Here is an 18,497-nt window from a genome sequence, read left to right as displayed (position 1 = left end):
CCCAAAAATAAAGCATAACAGCAGCTTCATAGTCCTGTTTTTTTCCTTGTAAAATGTTTCATTTTTCGTTCATATTTGGAAAATATGAATGTATTATGTCTATAAATGGATTCCTACATTGCATATAACATTTATATGTAATGTACTTAAGTACAATGTAAAACTGTTTAAATGTACTAATCACTTAATTGTATTCAGTCTTATTTCAAGATGTTTTTTTTTTTTTTAATTTTAAACTGGGCAGGGGGGGAAGAGGACTTATTGTGGATAAATCCTTTAAACCCTCGTTAGATTTACACATCCTTGATGTAAAAATTCAAGGAAGCCTACACACTACACATTGGGTTTTGTTTTATTTGTAATTTAGATTTTATTCTTTCTTGAAATGCGAAGATGGGAAACAAAACTACGAAACACATTTAGTGATAGTGATGCATGTCACGTGTTGTGGACGCCCCCCCATCCCTTAGCCCCACATTTCAGACTTTTCTTATTATGCTTGGGTTTGCTGGGCCTTGTGTTAAGCAATTTAACTGACTTCTTTCGCATTTTCCCAATCGTTGGTATTATGTATTTCTATGTTCATCGTTTTCTGGAGAGAAAGAAAAAATATTCACCCACCCCCGTATGAGAACAGATAACTCCACCTTCACTTGACAAGTCCCTATAAACGATGCTCGCGTATAATGAGAATCAAAGAGTATTGCTACTACCGACCGAACTATGGAAGCTTCCAAGAAAGTCTTACATTTAAATGAATATTAAAATCCCAAATGAAGAATACATTTGAAACAATATCATCTTTTGCTCTGTTCATAAACTTGTAGACAGAGTTAAGAAAGCAAACTATGGAAGACTCTCTCCGATGTTATTACTACTTTAGGGATCGAAAAAATTTGCATTCAAACTTTATAAAAGCGTTTGGTACCAATTTTCAGCGACTGTTATTTCGTGTTACCTATGATAGAGGCTTTCCGCAACTCAGGCTGATTTGTGAGGGAACCATTACTTCCAGTAATTGGATATAATTGTCAACTCTCGCTGTATCTCGCAAGATTTCACGTGACCAAGTGCGAGGAGAAGCATTCGTGTAGCTAGCTTCCGACACACTGCTAGTTGGTGTACTACTGGCTGCACGCTAAAACTGCCTTCCTTTGCGTTTGTCGGTGACGCACACACGCGCGCGCTGCGGACAAAATGGGTCACAGTAAGTTATTTTGCTATGTTTATGGGATAAAGGAGTTATTGTGGATTGGATTAGCATTAATGAAAAGAAAAAAAAAAGGATTTAGTTATTCCTTAAGTTAAAATAGAGTGAAAAATATTCAACAGTGCATTTTCTATACTGTGTTGTTATTTGATGCAAACGGAATAATTTCATTGGTTGGGTTGTGTGCGAATGTACACAGATATATATTGAAAAAAAAGAAAGTTATTTTGTTTTAGATATGATGCTTTTTTGGTACTTTTTATCTGTTTTTAAGTTATGAAATCTATTGAAAGAATGAATTTCAATAGCGAAAAATATACTGATTTTTATGAGCGTAATCGTGCGTTCTAAATCTCCATAGCTTTTTTTAATATTGTATTACGCGCAATTTTCATATTGCTCGTTATTAAGTAATCACTTTATGTTTAGTGCTTTATTTCTGTTGCAATTATCGTAATGTTATTTGTAGTTCAGTGTTTCGTAGTATTCTGCTCTTTATTATTGACTTCCTGAAAAGTAAACTGTATTCTACAGTTTACTTTTTTATTTGAATTATTTCAAGATATTTTGCTGTAATGGAGTGAGGATAAACTTAAAAATTTGCTTATGGAAGTTATTTTTAAATGCCGCACTCCTACTCTTCCCCCTTGCGAAGTGAAGGTGTTCATACCTTCCTTCCCCTCGTGTTAGATCGGCCATTTTTTTTTTAAATATTATTTAACTGTTTTTTTTTAAATTATTTTTTTAAGATTCCCCGATAATTAAAATAGCAAAACAAATCAAGAGTATTTTTTTAATCTAAGAAAATGCTTTGACCTCTGTCCATAAATGTCACACTTCGTACTCCCCTCCGAAAGTGAAACGTTATTTCATCGAGATATCACTGAGTCTATTGAACATAGATAATTGCATTTAAACAATTCAAATACAGGTAACCGAATACAGTTATAGTAATCATATTCAAATTCATGAAAATATTTTAGATGTTTAACAGCGAACCACTCTGATTTTCTTCCCTCCCACTTCATATCGGTTTGTTCATTTGATTCTGAAACATTGGGGAGTTGGTTTAGAGAGGTTCTATTCGCATTTCATTCTGGTATGCATAACACGCAAAAGATTAAATGAATTATTTAGGATATGGTGCTTTATATAAATGGCAGCAACGCACATAACAGGCCCAATAAAAGCAAGTCATCGTCCCATTTTTAAATGGTAGTGGACAATATCACAAGTCACTCTTCGCTAAATCTTTCTGGATGATTCTGAAAGCTATTTAGACCTTTTCTGAATATTAACTAAGTTTCTCCAGTAGTATAATTACGTACCGAAAAACAGTCCGCTGAGGAACTTCGTGGTGGGGTGCAGGTTTGTTTTCCTGCACCAGCATGGAACACAGCTCCATCATGGAACACAGGAAAGTCTGCAAAGGGAAGTTGAGTGGATTATGTAGGAAACATGCTGTGGAGGGGGAGGAACCAGTCAGTGAATGCAGGAAGGAGAGATTATTTTCGCACATCGATTTCTGAATTTCAGCTGTAATGCACGCCTGTACAGCTAATATTTTACTTTTGTCGAGAAAGTAATAAGTGCTTAATGACTTCGTGTTTGTTATTAAGATGTAATAAATTGAAGCATTTCGGCGCACTATTACAAACAAGCAAATTCGCTTGTTTGTAATAGCTTATCTTAATTCTGACTTTTTTTATTCCACGCTATTGTCTATAAGAGTAAAAATGCATTTATCATTTTCATCTTTTGCTAGAATTCACTTATATATATCCTTTGGCTTTTCAATCAGTAATATCACAGGTTCCCGCTGACAGTACTTTTTGGTAACGCAGCCTTAAAAATGAACCAATAACATTACACGAATTGATATGAATTTGTACGCGAAACTTTTACATTATATGAAAGTTCTCCTAAAATTTCAGTGTGCAATTTTTGCGACATAGCATTTGTAATTTTATGACTTGAAGGGATATTAGAAGAAATTTCTGTAGAATTATATAACTCCGTCTGCATTGCTGAAATTCTTTGATGCCCTTATTGGCACATCAGCGGTAATAATTTTTTTTTTTAAGTTGTACCATTTGTGTGTAAAAGGAGATGAAAAACAAGCGGACTTGATTTGATTTTCTTCCCCCTCATAAGGCATGGTAGGAGGTAGTCTTTCCCAGCTGGTATTTCCATGAACAATTGCGTAAGAAGAAATGGCACCTTAAATTTTGCTCATTCAGTAATGCTAAACTTAATTGCAATTAACTACATTTCAAATTATCCACGGTAATCGCACTCTACAACTACGTAACATCTTTTAATTTGAAATACCTTCTGATATTGTAATCAGACGTGGTATCGTGGGTTCGGAGCGGATAAAGAAGATATGGAAAGGCTGCAGAGAAGAGTTAAAGATGATATTGGGATAAAGGAATGTAGATTCAGAGTATGTGGACTGCAGACATGGTAAACAGGAAAAAGAGGTGATGTGATATAAGTATCGGAACTACTGAAAGGGCGTTGATAATTTTTCATTATATGGAAGGTGGGTTAGAGGATGGGGGGGGGGCATCTGTGGAAGTTGTTTGTGTGAGGTTAAGAAAGCTGTGAGAACTACATTTTTCTCTCACAAAGTCAGTGAATAGAACAGTTTGCCTGTTGAAGTGGTGAATACATCTGGTGTGGGTTATCTTCGCTCTCCCTCGAGTCTTTGGCTCCCTGAAAGTTTTTGATAATAACGTAATGCGTATTTGCGAAATGCAAGTTAATGCATTGCTTGAAAAAAAAGGCATTTGTTTTCCACTATTCGCCACATCTTAGACAGTAATTACATGAATGAATGAATCAAGAGCCAAAAGGCTTTACGTCGGCGATGTTAAAATTATTTAAATTAAGGGATATTTAATCCCACATTATTTCAAAGCCGAATAAGAAAACTAAGATAGAAATCAAAGAATTTCATGCCGAATATAGCAAATCCCACCTTTTCAACGAGTTGCCCGGTATTGTACCATCCAGGTGTTGCTCACATTTGAACTCGCTAAACTTTTATAGTTTGCTATATTCGGCATGAAACTCTTTGATTTCTATCTGTTTTCTTATTCGGCTTTGAAATAATGTGGGATTAAATATCCCCTTAATTTAAGTAGTAATTACATAAATATTAACAGATTAGGTGGTAGAGGAATTTGATCGCACAAAGGCAATAATCACTTTGCTCGTTGAATGCCCAGGTGGTCTGAAAGATTTTAAGGATTATCTATTAAAGTAATACAGTACAGATATGCAATTTGGTGGGTGGGAGTCGCAAAAGAAATAAGCCCACTTGAGTGTAAACTTGCATTGCACTTTTAGGATATGAACTAGTTTCATTTGAAATTCCATGAGTACAAGGAAAGTTTTTTTTTTTTTTAATCATCCAAGAATAGAAAAATTGAAATTTTAAACATGTTGCTGAATCATGACCAAAAATAAAAATCAACTACATTCGATCTAAATTCTCACGCCTTTGTGTATGAAAGGATGATTTTGATAGGACTTCCCACAGTTCTCCGAAGTTTAGTTGTATTCCCTCTGATGTGCAAATATTTCATTTAGCGACGATTTGAATTTATGCGATATTTCAAAATAAGCAAGAAATGTCAACAAAAGAATACAATACCAGGTTAGTCTTAATCGATATTTAGTATTTTTTTTTCTTTACTGTAAGGCTAACGACTTCATTCGGAGTCACCAGCAAAATCATTTGCTTTGATCTGTTTGGTTTGTCCAGCCATAGCCCATGTTCATGAATAGGTGCTACATTGGAAGCAACTTCGCATGAATACACATTTGAGCTTTCTATTCTCTCGTTGGCAAGAAACAAGACCAAATATTCCCCATTTTTTTTTAAAGAGCTGCGCGCGCAAAACAACGGAGGAGCCTCACAGTGTCGGGATACTGTTTTAAATGTTTGTTACCTAATTTTGTGTAACAATAAAAATATTTACAATGCACACGCAGTCTTGAGTCGGGGAAGAGCATGAAGTTGTCTTAGTCAACCATCAAAAGAAAATATTTCGATCCTCGGCATGTTAACCTGTTGTTTTTTAAAATCAGAATTAAGTCTCTCCAGGAAAAATAAGAATGACCTCCAAATCAATAAAATACTACCTTGTTCTTCATTTCCCCAAACATTATACCAACTATTAATTGATTTTACAGGACTCGTTTGATTTTGCAATATGTACACCGAAATGACAACTCTCTGAAGCTCATGTATATGCTCCAGTAAGAAATTTCGTCATGCGTTACTTGCTCGGTAAAGTACAGAGTTCAAATCCCCATCTGGAACAAGAGATTTTTTTTTCGATGACTTCTCCCCCGCTAAAGAGAACATGCAACGTAGCTGAAAACATAGATTTATCTCGGTGGTTTTTAAATAGTTCAGCCTGATTTCTGTACTGGAATCCATTTTACGCATGTCGATATCCTGTTTCTTCCTCCGTTCATATTTTCTTGTTTTTAACTCTTTTTTTTTTTTTTTTTATTACGACAACGCTGAATTAACTGGTATAATGTGGTATTTTCTGCTAGCTTGGATATTTCCTTTAAACAATAGGTAAACTGGCCTCGAATGTGTGCACTCTCAAACACATGCATTAGTAAACCTAATCCGTGGGAGTAGGACTCACCGATCGTTTATTTTCTTAATAAACGCCACCAAAGAAATAGTTTCAAGGCATTACGGGGGAAGGATCTGCATGGATTTTAATCCGAATTTCTGCTATGCAGACGTTCCTGAGAGATAGTGAAAGGCCATCTGGAATCGGTATCTAAACAACAAAAAAAAAAAACCTAGAATCAGTTTTGAAATTTATAGGTAGATTAAAAAAAAAAGCGCAAAGCATACGCACAAAAATAAGCAATAAAAATACATTTTCATTTTTGAAATCTGTGCTAATTGTTTAGTAAGAGTTTGGATAGGAGTGAATCTTTAAAACGCAATACCCCATACCTATGAAGGATAAATGTAGTGTGCATCTAAAATCACTTATAAAAACCAATAATATTTTAGTTTTATGGTGCATGACTATCATTTGCCTAAAATTGGTGTCTGTTTTATATTAGGTAATTGTTTCTTAAAACTTCGGTTTAATTATATTAATGATTTAATTCTTCAGTTAATTAGATCCAATTTTACATACTTTTTAAGCTCAGTTATGAAAAATTTCAATAGTTTTCATCTGAAATGTCAAAATTACTTTTTTTTTTTATTAATTCCTGATCGCCAGTCTCATATCACTGAGAGTTCTGGTCGCATTTTTTTTAGCGATTTTTTTTAGCGATTTTTTTTAGCGAGTTCCCGATTTAGCCTATATCTGGCACGGCTAGGTAAGATTTCCTCCTGGAAACTAGGGATTTTTAAACCGACATCCCAAAAAATATATCGTGCAATTATTTCAGACAATACTCACGTTAGTTTCGGGGTTACGAGATAGTGTAGTATACTGTTGTCCCGATGCAGCTAGAATCAGTTAGCTATTGGCTCATCTTTATAAATGGCCAGATGGAATAGGTGTACTTGATCTGTAACGTTGGTGACGTGAGCTCCAAACCCGATACCCCCTTCGCTTTGCTGTAATGTTGGACGGACGGTGCCTTCATTACAGCAAAGGTTTTTTTTTTGTCTCGCACCACACGCAAGCTTTGGTAGTTCACCAGAACTACTATTTGTAGCCGGTGTGCCCTTAGCCCTCTTACCGGTAGATTTCATTTAACACAACGTCTTTAGTACTTTTGTCACAGAGTGCACTTACTAACGCCAATTCCTTTCTTCGTCACTTATGGAAAATTTAATCTGTGAAGGCCCGTATGAAATATAACTGACTACTGCATTTACAGGTTAGTTTCAAAAGTTGTTTTCGTGCAAAAACACATGCGATTGACTACGCATATTTTAGGCATAATCTTTTATTCTGCACCAAGTGCGCCATCTATTACGCAAACCTGTACTACGAATTTTATTTCCATGAAATTCTTAATGTATTATGCGCCTAAAATTAGTGCAGTGTGAATTTGGAAAAGTCTCATTTTAAGTTATTTTCTAATTGTAAAGGAATTTCTTGACTATTTTATATGGTTCTTCGCGAGTTATTGAGCATTAAAAAATCGATCGCTTGGAAACAATAACTGTCAAGCATTTGTCTCTGAATGCAGGAGTTGGCTTTCTTTTGCTCACGTGCTTTATGTAGGGGGATGTTCACTAAACGCTAATATCCAAAAAAATCGGATATATCCACCTACATATAGGACTTTGGAATTACATGAGACCATCTCTAGTACTACTGGAGTAAATTATATTTAATTATCGTGTGACTATTTTAGTCATTGTACTCATCAGTGAAAAAAAGTTAAACAATTTTTAAGAACTAATATTTAAAATTGTTTCGAAACTTTTTATGCGGCTCCCACTCAAAGTTTTTTTTGTAAACCTAGGGTGAGCTAAGGATGTTACTTTTTATTAATTTTATACTTTTCTATTTTTTTTATTCCATTTTAACTAATCCTTCTCTAGAGACCAAACACGGAACTCTTTCAAGCCACTTCAGGCCTCCGCTCTACCAACTGGACGGCAAATTCAGTTTATATTTGTTTATACGAAGGAAAAATTAAGGTCAGTACAAAGGAAGGAAATGGAGTTTCTACGTACACCAAAGAGTCGGGACTTTTTTTTATGTTGTACTTGATGTTTTAACTCTCCTCAGTGGTCCCTCGTATTTTTTTTTAAATCCCTATTATAATCGGTTTAGATTTATATCGATAAGCTTGAATGCGTTCCATTTAAAACTGACGCACTATTTATTTGTTTGTTTGGTGTAATGATAGCAAAATACTGAAGACTTTCTATATTCCAGCCCTAAACTCACAAGGTTAACGCACCAAGTCCGTAAGCCTTGAAAAAAATAAATGTAATTTTTTGTAAATTCCAGCTTATTTCACAACCCCCTAGCAAACATAATTTTACGAAATTTAAACCATGTGGTTCATGCACAAAAAAAGTATAGCGTGCGCACCCGAGGAGAAAAAAAAAAAAAAAAAAACTTATTCTCTACTTACCTTGGTACTCAGTTTATTTATTCAGAAACATAAATGTAAAAAATAAATTATAAAGCAGGACAAATTAATGTGAGTGCATAAAAGATGCCTTAATTATAGTTTAACATTGTAGAATTTTGACCAACATTATTTTGCAAAAAATTTGCATAGTTAAAACGGTAGAATAAAGAATGAATGAATTAAAAAGAAACATGAGGCCCTATTTATCTTTTTGTGTTGGTGAGTGTGAGAGATTATATAAAATAAATAGTTTCTTTGTTGTGTAGTTTTATATACGACGGATGTATCATGTGTATTGTATTCTTGCACAGAGTAATCTGTATGTCGGCTGTCATTCCGAGGTATGTCAAAAATGTTTTGCTAATATCAAGTAAATTATGTTATTTCCATTCGTTGAGTCAGTTTTGTTAAGCAGTGTCCTTTTTAATGTTTTAAAACAAAAGAAAAATAGTAGTTAAATACCAACTTTATATTTTATGTGAATCTTAGTTAAATATTGAATTAAAACTAGAACAGAACATACGTTCTACTTATTCTCTTAAGTAACTTTTCGTCTGCAGCTTAGAATTAAGTTACTTCCTTCGTTTGTATTTTTCTGTTGCAGACGAACAGCTTACTTCCTCTTTTGTTTTTGCCTGTATGCTTATACCATTTGCTTTTCTCATTATATGTTGTGTTCATTAATACTGTCGTTATTCCATGACATCGTTTGACTGCATTCGAATATTCAGCAGACTAAGATTTTTCGTTAATTGAAATAATGTCCGAAATGTTCTTACAGCACAAGTTGTACATATAAATATAATATGGAAATCATTTGTCCCATCCTTCGACAAAACAAAGCCCTTGCAGCTGATGCCATGCCAATACACAGCTGGAACACCTTCGCCGCCTTGTTCCTACTTTTATAACTTTTAGTAATCCATTAATCATGTAGACACTCGACAACTAGGCTGACGGGTGAACGATGAAATACAGAAGATAGCACGTGTCAGTGCGCAACTCAAAGGTGCCTCGAGTGAACCGAGCTTTATAATATCTGTGGGTACTCATTGAAGGGAAATTTTAAGGACGGACTGTTCGATGTCATTGACTTTCGCGGTCTGAGAAAAAGAAATGAATGTCTTAAAATTTCATTCAGATTTATTTTTTCATTTAGGGCTCATTCAGGTATGTAAGAAACTGTTCTGCTGCTATTAGTATAGTATGGTCATTCTTTTAAATATTTCACCGATGTAATTCATGAAAATTAAACAATCTAGAAGTTGTAAGATTAGTATTTGACTAAAGGTATTTTATGTGTACATGTGACAAGAACGATGACAGTAACTGTTGTTAATTATTCTGGGAAAACAGATGCTGTTCACTCCTCCCCATTTCCTAGACTAGTGAATAGGCAAGCTATAGGATTGCTTAAAATGAAAGCTATTATTCAATAGGAACTCGCAGCTCGCTTGAGACACGTGAGGGAAAGAGAGGAATGGTTAGTAGGGGGAAACACTGCTTAATACATTCTTTGTCGGCTCATCGGATAACTTGCATCCTGAGTGGCTTTTATGTTTATGGAGGAAAGGGGGGGGGCGTTATTCTCTGACCTTACACACCGTTTTCAGTCTAGGAACTGAATGCTTTAATGCATCGTTAATAATAGTCTCCACCCCATAATATCTGCCATCAGAAAATTTGGTAGTCGCCTAGCATTTGTCTTCTGCTATAATGTATGGCACATTCGTGTTGTATGGCTCATAATTTAATGATTTCTGAGCTAGACTCAATGTGTTTGCAGTAGTAAAAACTAAAGGGTTAAAGTCCGCCAAAACGTTATGCTGATTAGAAAAAAAGTCAATTTGACTGATCTGAGGATGGACGGAATGTTAACATTATTACATCCGATATATTAGCCAAAAGGAGTTAATTTTTTTTTTTTTTTTTTTTTTTTTTTTTTTTTTTTAGTGGCTTAGCAGCTATTTCACCCGAAATGCAAGCTGTTTTCGATATACGCAGCTTACGGGAATGATAGCTTCTGCTACAGGGGACTCTTTTGATATTTTCCCTTTTCACCTTCGATTTTATAAACATACTGTTACTTCTGTAATCATATGTTGAGCTTCATCGGATATCATTTTAATATTTAAAATCCGGTTAAATAGTGTTCTAAAGGCAAAACATTTCATGACTTGTTTAGATTGGATTCGAATTTCCATACTAGAGAATGGGTTGGAAATACCTGTGTGCGCGCACTGCAACAATGATAGCTAGTGAATTATTCAATGAACTAGTGAATTACTTACTGTGTAAAATCACCTAGTAGATGATATCCATGTGGTCTTAAAAAAATTTTTTTTTAATAAAATAAATAGGGCTCTAGGAATATAGCTTGCCTTTTTTAGTTGTTGTTCGTCAGGTTCGAATTTTTACAGTCGAGAAAGGATTTAGCATTGACATTTGAGTCCGCGCGGTTAGCCTAGTGGCTTTGCGCTTCTCAATAATATGCCTGGGGAAGGAGTGTCCTAGGCTCGATTCCCGTCGACGACGTCAGGAGATTAAGGATCTTCCTCAGCCATAGCCAAGTTAGCCTGTCTTGGGCGTGGACAGCAGGATTTTTCCGCAATTTTATCTGGGATTTTTCACCCCGCAAGTAGGCAAACCGGCCCCCTTGAACACACGGATTACAGTCAGGAATACTTGAAACTCAGCCATAGGCCTGATTCGTCAGCCATGCCGATCCCGAGCCCGGATAAAATTTGGCGAGATTGAGATGGTGCCGTACCTTCCCGTAAGGGACTCACGGCTGTTGTATCATCGTATGAAACTAATTGATATTTGAGCCTTTTGTGGACTCATCTAAATTTACTGAGTATTCCATACAAATGCTGACTGAACATAAGGGCAAATTCTAGAATCCCCACAATACAAACACTGTGTTGGTATTGTGGGAAGTTATTGTATGAGGATAAACAAAGCTAATCGACATTTTCATGCATTAGAAACTCTAGAAATGTTCAAATATTACTGATCCTTTTGAAATCATTACATTATTCTTTAGTATTGGATACAAGACATACGTCAGTAGCGGAATAAATATCTTCCACTAGCTGCACTGATCTACAATTAACTAACATTATGTGCCCTGGGTTTGTCTCGGTGCGGATGTATACAAAAAATGTGTCTAGACAACGAAATTACTTTGTCTCCTTTAGCTTATGAAAACATTGAGTAGTTTCATCGAATGTGCATGGAGTTGGATTATTGATGCCATTGTAATGGTGTTGTATTTAAAATCACTCAAATTGTAAACTGACTATTAAGAAGTAGAATTTTGTATAAACTTTTAGGATATAAAGTTCTCTTGTGTGCGAGATTGGAATAATTGTTTGATTGCCTTTTTTTAAAATATCAGCAGTAGTGCTGGTCAGTTTTGCTGCTTATAATGTACTTTATGTGGAATTACGAAACGTCTTCGAAATATCAAGTTCCTACGAAATTTTTTTTTGACTGATTTGAATGGGAATTCGTCTGTCATTTGCGATGTCCGATTGAAAAGACGTATTTTGACAGCTACATTTTCTGTTTACTTTTAGTTCGGAGTGTCTTCTGACACTTAACTCCAGCCTTTGTACTTGTCTAAGTGTTGTATCTTCCACAGGAATATCAGTGTAAATATGACCTGAATAAAAATCTCGCTAATTTAATCAAGCTAAACTCTGAATAATTTTAATATATTTAAATAAAGAAAAAAAATCGAGTACAACTTCAATTGATTTACATTCTGTTGGAGTGAAGGATATAGAAATTGTGAACTTTCATAATATGAATTGTTTATTTAATATTTCAGCTTCCAAATATTTCATTATACTATCATTACCTCTCTAAATAGTTTGATATTCTGTGTGATATTCTCTATAAAAAATAATTACAAATTTTTATAATTCAAAAAGTTGATAATGTATAAATCGAAGCAGTGGCCTTCAACTAATTAACATCGCCTGGGAATTTATTAGCTCCTTAAGGAATCCTTGCAATAACTTAAACTGTAACTAAAAGTGCTACAGTTGCATGTTATATATTGGAAAAACTCTCTAGTGATAGTTTGTGGACATTCTTTCTACTCCAGTACAATAAAATACAACTGGCATATTGAGATTGAGGTATGAGTTCTTGTATAATTTGGGTATATAAAAGTTTAATTGTAAACAAACAAACAAACCCAACCTTTTGTGCACTTAAAGCAATTTTTACAATTGTGTGATTTTTTTTAATTTTTTTATTTTTATTAGATATGAAAAAAAATCCCTACTCCACTCTGAGAATTTCCTAATGCTCAGCCAGTTTTTCACTCTGTAATGGTTCCGATTGAAGCATACACATTGAAATCATGCAACAAATATCTTTAACGATCCCAAATTTCAGCAAACTTTGACCAGAGTAATAACCTTTATACCTACATACAAAACGAACGTAATGGGTATTTTTGTGAAATGCACTCAATTTTAGAATGCTCGAAATTCAAAATGAATTGTACCAACTCCAGAAAATGCACTTTCTGGATTCTTCGACTGTTCCATCAAATCTTAATGGTAACGATAAAGATCGGAGAGGGGGAGTGGAAGGTGTTTTATACTGCAAAGATATTTTAACGATATTAAGACGCAGTATGTTCTAGCCGGCACCTACAGCCATTTTATAATCATTTGACTATTTGAAATGAGTGTTTTCAATTTTTCTCATTGCAATTTTAATTTAATAAACATGAGCACAACTTTCTCTCCGCGTACATGTTATAATATCAAGGATATTTGTTTAATCACAATGTCTAAAAATATATCCTATTAAAACTGACGACTGAACTCGTTGTGATATGTCTTCATGTTTTAGTTGATTACAATTCAGTCGCATATTCCAACCTCATATACTTAAATTGGCCATTTTTATTGGCAAAATCATTTGCGCACCTTCTCCACAGTTCCATTATCTATCTTTATTCAGGGAACTGCTTTCCTAGAGATTAAGACAATACCCTGGCATCGTAGCCTTAGCTGCCTTTGCAGTAATTCTAACCAGTTTAGCTCTCACATCAGAGTACAGACCACTTCTGATTAGGGTCTTTTTTGCTTCTTTAAGTCGACAGAAACATCCAGAATTGAATGCATTCCTGCTATTAAAAAAAATGTCTGAATGTCTGGCAACAAAAACACCTTTCAGCTTTCTTGTGCTGAGCACAGTAGCACACAGGGTCGTGTGATACTATCGGCACATGATTTTTTTAACGCTATTTTCTGTGATCTCCACAGCGTGTCCATTTTGAAAATAATGCACATAGCTGGAATTTGAAAGATGTGCACAGTACAGTATTGTTTTAATCCTGAAAAACTCTGTTCAAATAAAAAGTATTTTTTTTTTGTTATTTTTAGTTTACGTACACACACACTACACAGATCCGACAAGGCTACAGAATTCCTTGTGGTGCTATTTTGAGGCATGAGCGGTGAAATTAAAACTGCAACACAAACTACATGTATACTAGGAATGTAAGTTCTATTGTAATTCTCTGTTCTTTGATAGTAAACGAAGCCACACTGCAACCTGTAGCTTAACTTGTCTAAACACGCACATATGTTATGCAATATTCAAACGACTACAGCACCTTTTGACCTCGAAATATCCAATCTGGATACTATTTTGAATGTACCTCATCTGCTAGCTGTTCATAATTACTCTATATATACTTCGAGGTGTCAGAAACATAACAGACGTTTCAAAAACAAACATTTAAAACTAAAGGTTATGTGTTGGGGCTTTGATATAGTGGTCTGTGTTATGTTAGGAAGACGACTTCGAAATTCTAGAATCCGATATTTATGTTATATGATATGGGCTTTGTCTGTTTTATAGTATGTTCCGAAAACGTCCATCTCGTTTGTTCAAGTGTGTTTTTTTGTCTGATCAATAGGAATGAATTACTTGAGCATTGGCCAGTTCTATAATTCCTGTGTTGTGGAAGAAAAAAAAAATCTGCTTAGTCTGAGATTTGCCGAAATTATTGTGATGGTCGGGGAAAAAGTAGTCTTACGGTTTTTCTCGTCCTGTTGTGATCATCTACTTGTATGTAGCTATTAATGGACATTAGTTACCCACATAAAAATAACATCGCCATGGAAACGTTTTGCATTCTGAATAGTACACTAGTTCCATAGTTGTAGGATTGAAAGGAGATTCCAGTTTTCATTTTCTCCAAAAATAACAAGTGCTTTATGATAAGATATGTAAATATTAAGATAATTCCAAGGTTTGCTTAAAACACAAGTGCAAAAAGCAAACAACTTGGTAACTATACTAAGGTAATGATTTCTTTTAATAAGGATTATTATTTTTATTATAAATATCTCGAATAATTTCTGTGTAGACAGTTACCAGAAGGAATTGCGAGTTTTAAAATATTTGTTTTTGCCTTTCTTTCATACGTTAAATATATATGATCATGCGAATTATTTTTCTTCGCGATCAAGATGTTTGATGTCATCGAACTATTTGAGGTGTTTTCATAGAGTTTAAGATCACTGCTGTTATTACTTCGATGTCATTCCCTGTTTTGTATTCAAGACTGTATGTTTAATTACTAACAAGATTAAGCAAATGCATATCTTTGAAGCCATTAAAACTTCAATTTTGAGACCATATTTGGAAGTACAAGAAAGGCGACTTAAAGATTTAATGCAGCCCATATCTTTGAATATAGGTTAACCGAAATATTGGGGGGGGCTAAGGAAGGGGAGAGTAACTTTTCAGCTGTTCAAACTAGGAAGTAATAATTGTTCACCCATATTTAACACCCCATCCAGGTGAGTGCTTTTGAACGAATAGCTGAGATCTTTTTTTTTTTCTTTTTGAATGGTGTTCTACGATACACACGTGCAATACAGGTGTGTATCGTAAAGCTAATGTGTGCGGGGAGAAGGGTTTAAGGAAGAATTAGATCTACCAATTCTGATTGCCTCTGATTTATCAATTCTAATGCAGCTTTTTAATATCCCATATAGATCTAATACCTTGAAATTGGGTGTACGCTTATTTTATAACTTATTTGGACATCTCACACCAACATACAGAGCTACAAGCGTATTTTGAAATGGCTTTAGACCCATTCATAGTGGGATGCAAATCTACAGCCTTTAACTTAATACTTACTAGATGGTATTAAGGTGGTGTAATATGCAAATTAATTTGAGAGAAAATTACTTGTTTTTCGAAATTTAAATGTGAATAATTTTCACATAGTACTTTCATAGGTTTGGGAACTAAGTCGTTACTTGTGCGTTGTTCTGTTTGGAATATTCAGTTTGGTACTAAATCCAAAACAATTACTTGTTCCCACTTTGTACTCTATCTTTCGAGTGTTAGTATGTTGAAGTGTTCTCGCTTACTTTCACATAAGAGGAAATAAAAGCATCCCGAAATTCCTCTTGCAACTACTGGAATGCGAAATATCTCTAAATGTAAAGAGCCCTTTCAGCGACGCATATCTGCTACAAATTTCTGCATTTTTGCTTTCCTCTGTATGTAAATTTGCAGCAGTGGTAATAGAGAAATATATTTATCTCCATCCAAATAATTTTTAATAGTTGAAATATTACTCTCTAAAATTATTTCATTTTAGAAATTCCCATACAAGAAAGAACGAAGTTATCGTACTGCGTTGGTTCTATTTTCTGATTTGTTCAAAAGTCAAAGAAAAGATAAAACTTCATTTGTGCAGTAATCTGAATTTAGAACCAAATCCTGTGGCAAGTCACTGATTGCTCTTATTATAAGAATCGTTAGGGCTAAAGTTCGACCTGCTTCAATACGATTCTAAATTAATATTACCAGTCTGTTACTTTTATTCTACTGTGGAGTTCAACAGGACTTAATGCTGTTGCAGATTTGAAATAGTATTTTTTTTTTCATGTTCCTAAGGGCCTCCTAGTTGTGACATACATTGGGATAAAACAAAGTTGAATTTCTTCCTGGATATTTTAATATTTTATTTACGTCATTAAAACGTGGATAAAATATCCAGGAAGAGAAAATAAATAAAAATGAGTCAAATTCTCAGGAAGGAGGTCGAATGCAATTTAGAAGCTACTATTTAATGAGATCCAAAATACTATTCAATGATCCGGTAACTAATTTGTAGTGTTCAGACAGGTGCTTTGGATCTCATTTCGATTATTATCCTACTCAAATTTGGAATCTCTCTCTGTAAGAAATAATTGCTATATTTATATAAAGTGGTGCAGAAACCACTAGATCTTGCGACACATGACTTTTCTCATAGGGAAAAGAAGTTGGTGGGTACCTTGATTGCAGATTACAAAGCTATTCAAGGTTTGAATAAATCGCCTTCTATGAATATTTTAATTTTCCAAGAAATCTCATTGTAAATGAGTTTTTAACTGAAGGAATGCTTTATGATAGATTTAAGAAATATTGCTTTAGTAAATAACGATTTATTAATTTGTAATGATAGTACAATAGAGCAAAAATTTAGGACGAAAAAATAATTGTTCTGATGTCAATAAGTTTTGCTTCCGTCTATAATATTCGGACTTGTATAATTGTTATGTCTGGAATTCATGTATTTACCTTCGTCCCTCCAATAATTGCAAATTTGAAATAATTAGCCATACACTTCTAAACATGAACATCGGTGATTCATTTTTTCTCCTGATTTATGGCTGTCTTTAAAATTGTCAAGCTCTTTATCAGTATCATAACATTTATTTCCGAGCTTATGGTACGAGGTTATACTTGCATAATATTCTAAAGGTTTCAAAAACAGTCATTGTGAGCTCCCGCTGCTGAGATTTAATAGCGCAAGTAAAAGGCGACATTGATGTCATATTCCGACAGTACCTCTACCCATGTGTTGGGTGTAGAAAGCGTAGCCAGCAGCTATAATGTAATTAATGCGATGACACAAATGCTACAAACATTTTGTCATTAGCACTTAATTAAGAGAATAATGCAGTCGTAAACATCTTACTGTAGAAGCTGAACCAAGTTTTTCTCTGCAATTGGTAACTAGCGAGAGAATGCAACACTGGATAACCCAGTATTATCTCCCGAAAATTTAAATTGAGGAATTTTTGACTTAATCTAACAGAAATGTGACACTTATATTTAGGATACTTAATTCTGATTTTTTTCGGTACTATCGCTTGGTTCATGTATGGTAATTTATTATGGAGATTGTTTTATACTTGCTCATTTTTTATGCTTTTACTCATTTTTTTAAAAAAAAATATTTTTGACGAAATTGAGTTCATTATTCCGCTGATAGATTCTTTTTCTCTAAAAGGTATTAACATTTATATTTAAAGAACTGTTCATGTAATTTACATCTGTCACAATTCAAACGAATATTTGAATTGTGACAGATATTAACGTTATATGTACAAGTAGAAATAAACTTGCATTCAATAAATGCAAACTTATGTCTGAAATATTCACTGAAAATTGCATTCTTCAATCCGTAAAAAACACCTCTGTGTACATATACACAAAAATAGCTTTTATCAAACGCAAATCGTTTGGCTCTGAAATTTTTGGTTTGAACCTGCAGGTGTCGTTTAATGTATTCTCCAACCCAGACGTGCGTTGCAGTATTTCAAGTTACTAACCCTTGCAGCAAACAAAGTAATATAATCACGCTTTGTACTTGTTGCAGTATCTCGCAAAAGGTATGTTTTTTCCTCCTCCGGAATGTGTGTTGTATACCAGCCAACTGAAGATATCAGTACAATGCAATTCTATTGCATAAATCAATAAAATTTTATATTTTTAAAAATATGAATTACGATATTTAAACGTATTGATGAGAGGGAGAAAAGTGCTATTTCTACCTTTTTGATACAAAGGTGCATAGCTCAGACATTCTTTTTAAGAATCTTACCGAACTGTTGATGGAATGGATCATGTCTATAGTCATATTATAAAGACATAACTAAATCTTTAATTATGATGTATGCTATTTTAATATTAAGAAATAAAAAGAAACAGCTCTAGGTCGAAGAATACAACATAACTATTAAGTTCCTCATATTTCAAGATGCCTAGTTTTAAATATCGATGGCAAAAACTTATTGAAGTAGGGCCAATCTTCAGATGAAAACATCAACATAGACAAAACAAACAGAAGTATTAAGTATTG

At 34.1% G+C, this 18,497-nt stretch overlaps 1 protein-coding gene across 1 annotated transcript in view; it reads left to right on the top strand.

The window, feature by feature from the left end:
* Nucleotides 1–1,103: 1,103 nt before the first annotated feature.
* LOC150095634 (carboxypeptidase D-like) overlaps nucleotides 1,104–18,497 on the top strand; it is a 329,656-nt gene continuing 312,262 nt past the window's right edge. Inside the window, exon 1 of the mRNA XM_090409896.1 lies at nucleotides 1,104–1,207. Coding sequence (XP_090266022.1) covers nucleotides 1,198–1,207 — 10 coding nt within the window. The 5' untranslated portion in view covers nucleotides 1,104–1,197. The remainder of the gene's footprint in view (nucleotides 1,208–18,497) is intronic.

This window comes from Typopeltis vanoorti, chromosome 20, assembly GCF_054136105.1.
Source record: "Typopeltis vanoorti isolate ZY-2024b chromosome 20, IOZ_Tvanoo_1.0, whole genome shotgun sequence".
NCBI classification, from domain to species: Eukaryota; Metazoa; Arthropoda; class Arachnida; order Uropygi; family Thelyphonidae; genus Typopeltis; species Typopeltis vanoorti.
Note: the sequence above shows the minus strand (reverse complement) of the source record. Positions and strands in the feature narration are given on the sequence as shown.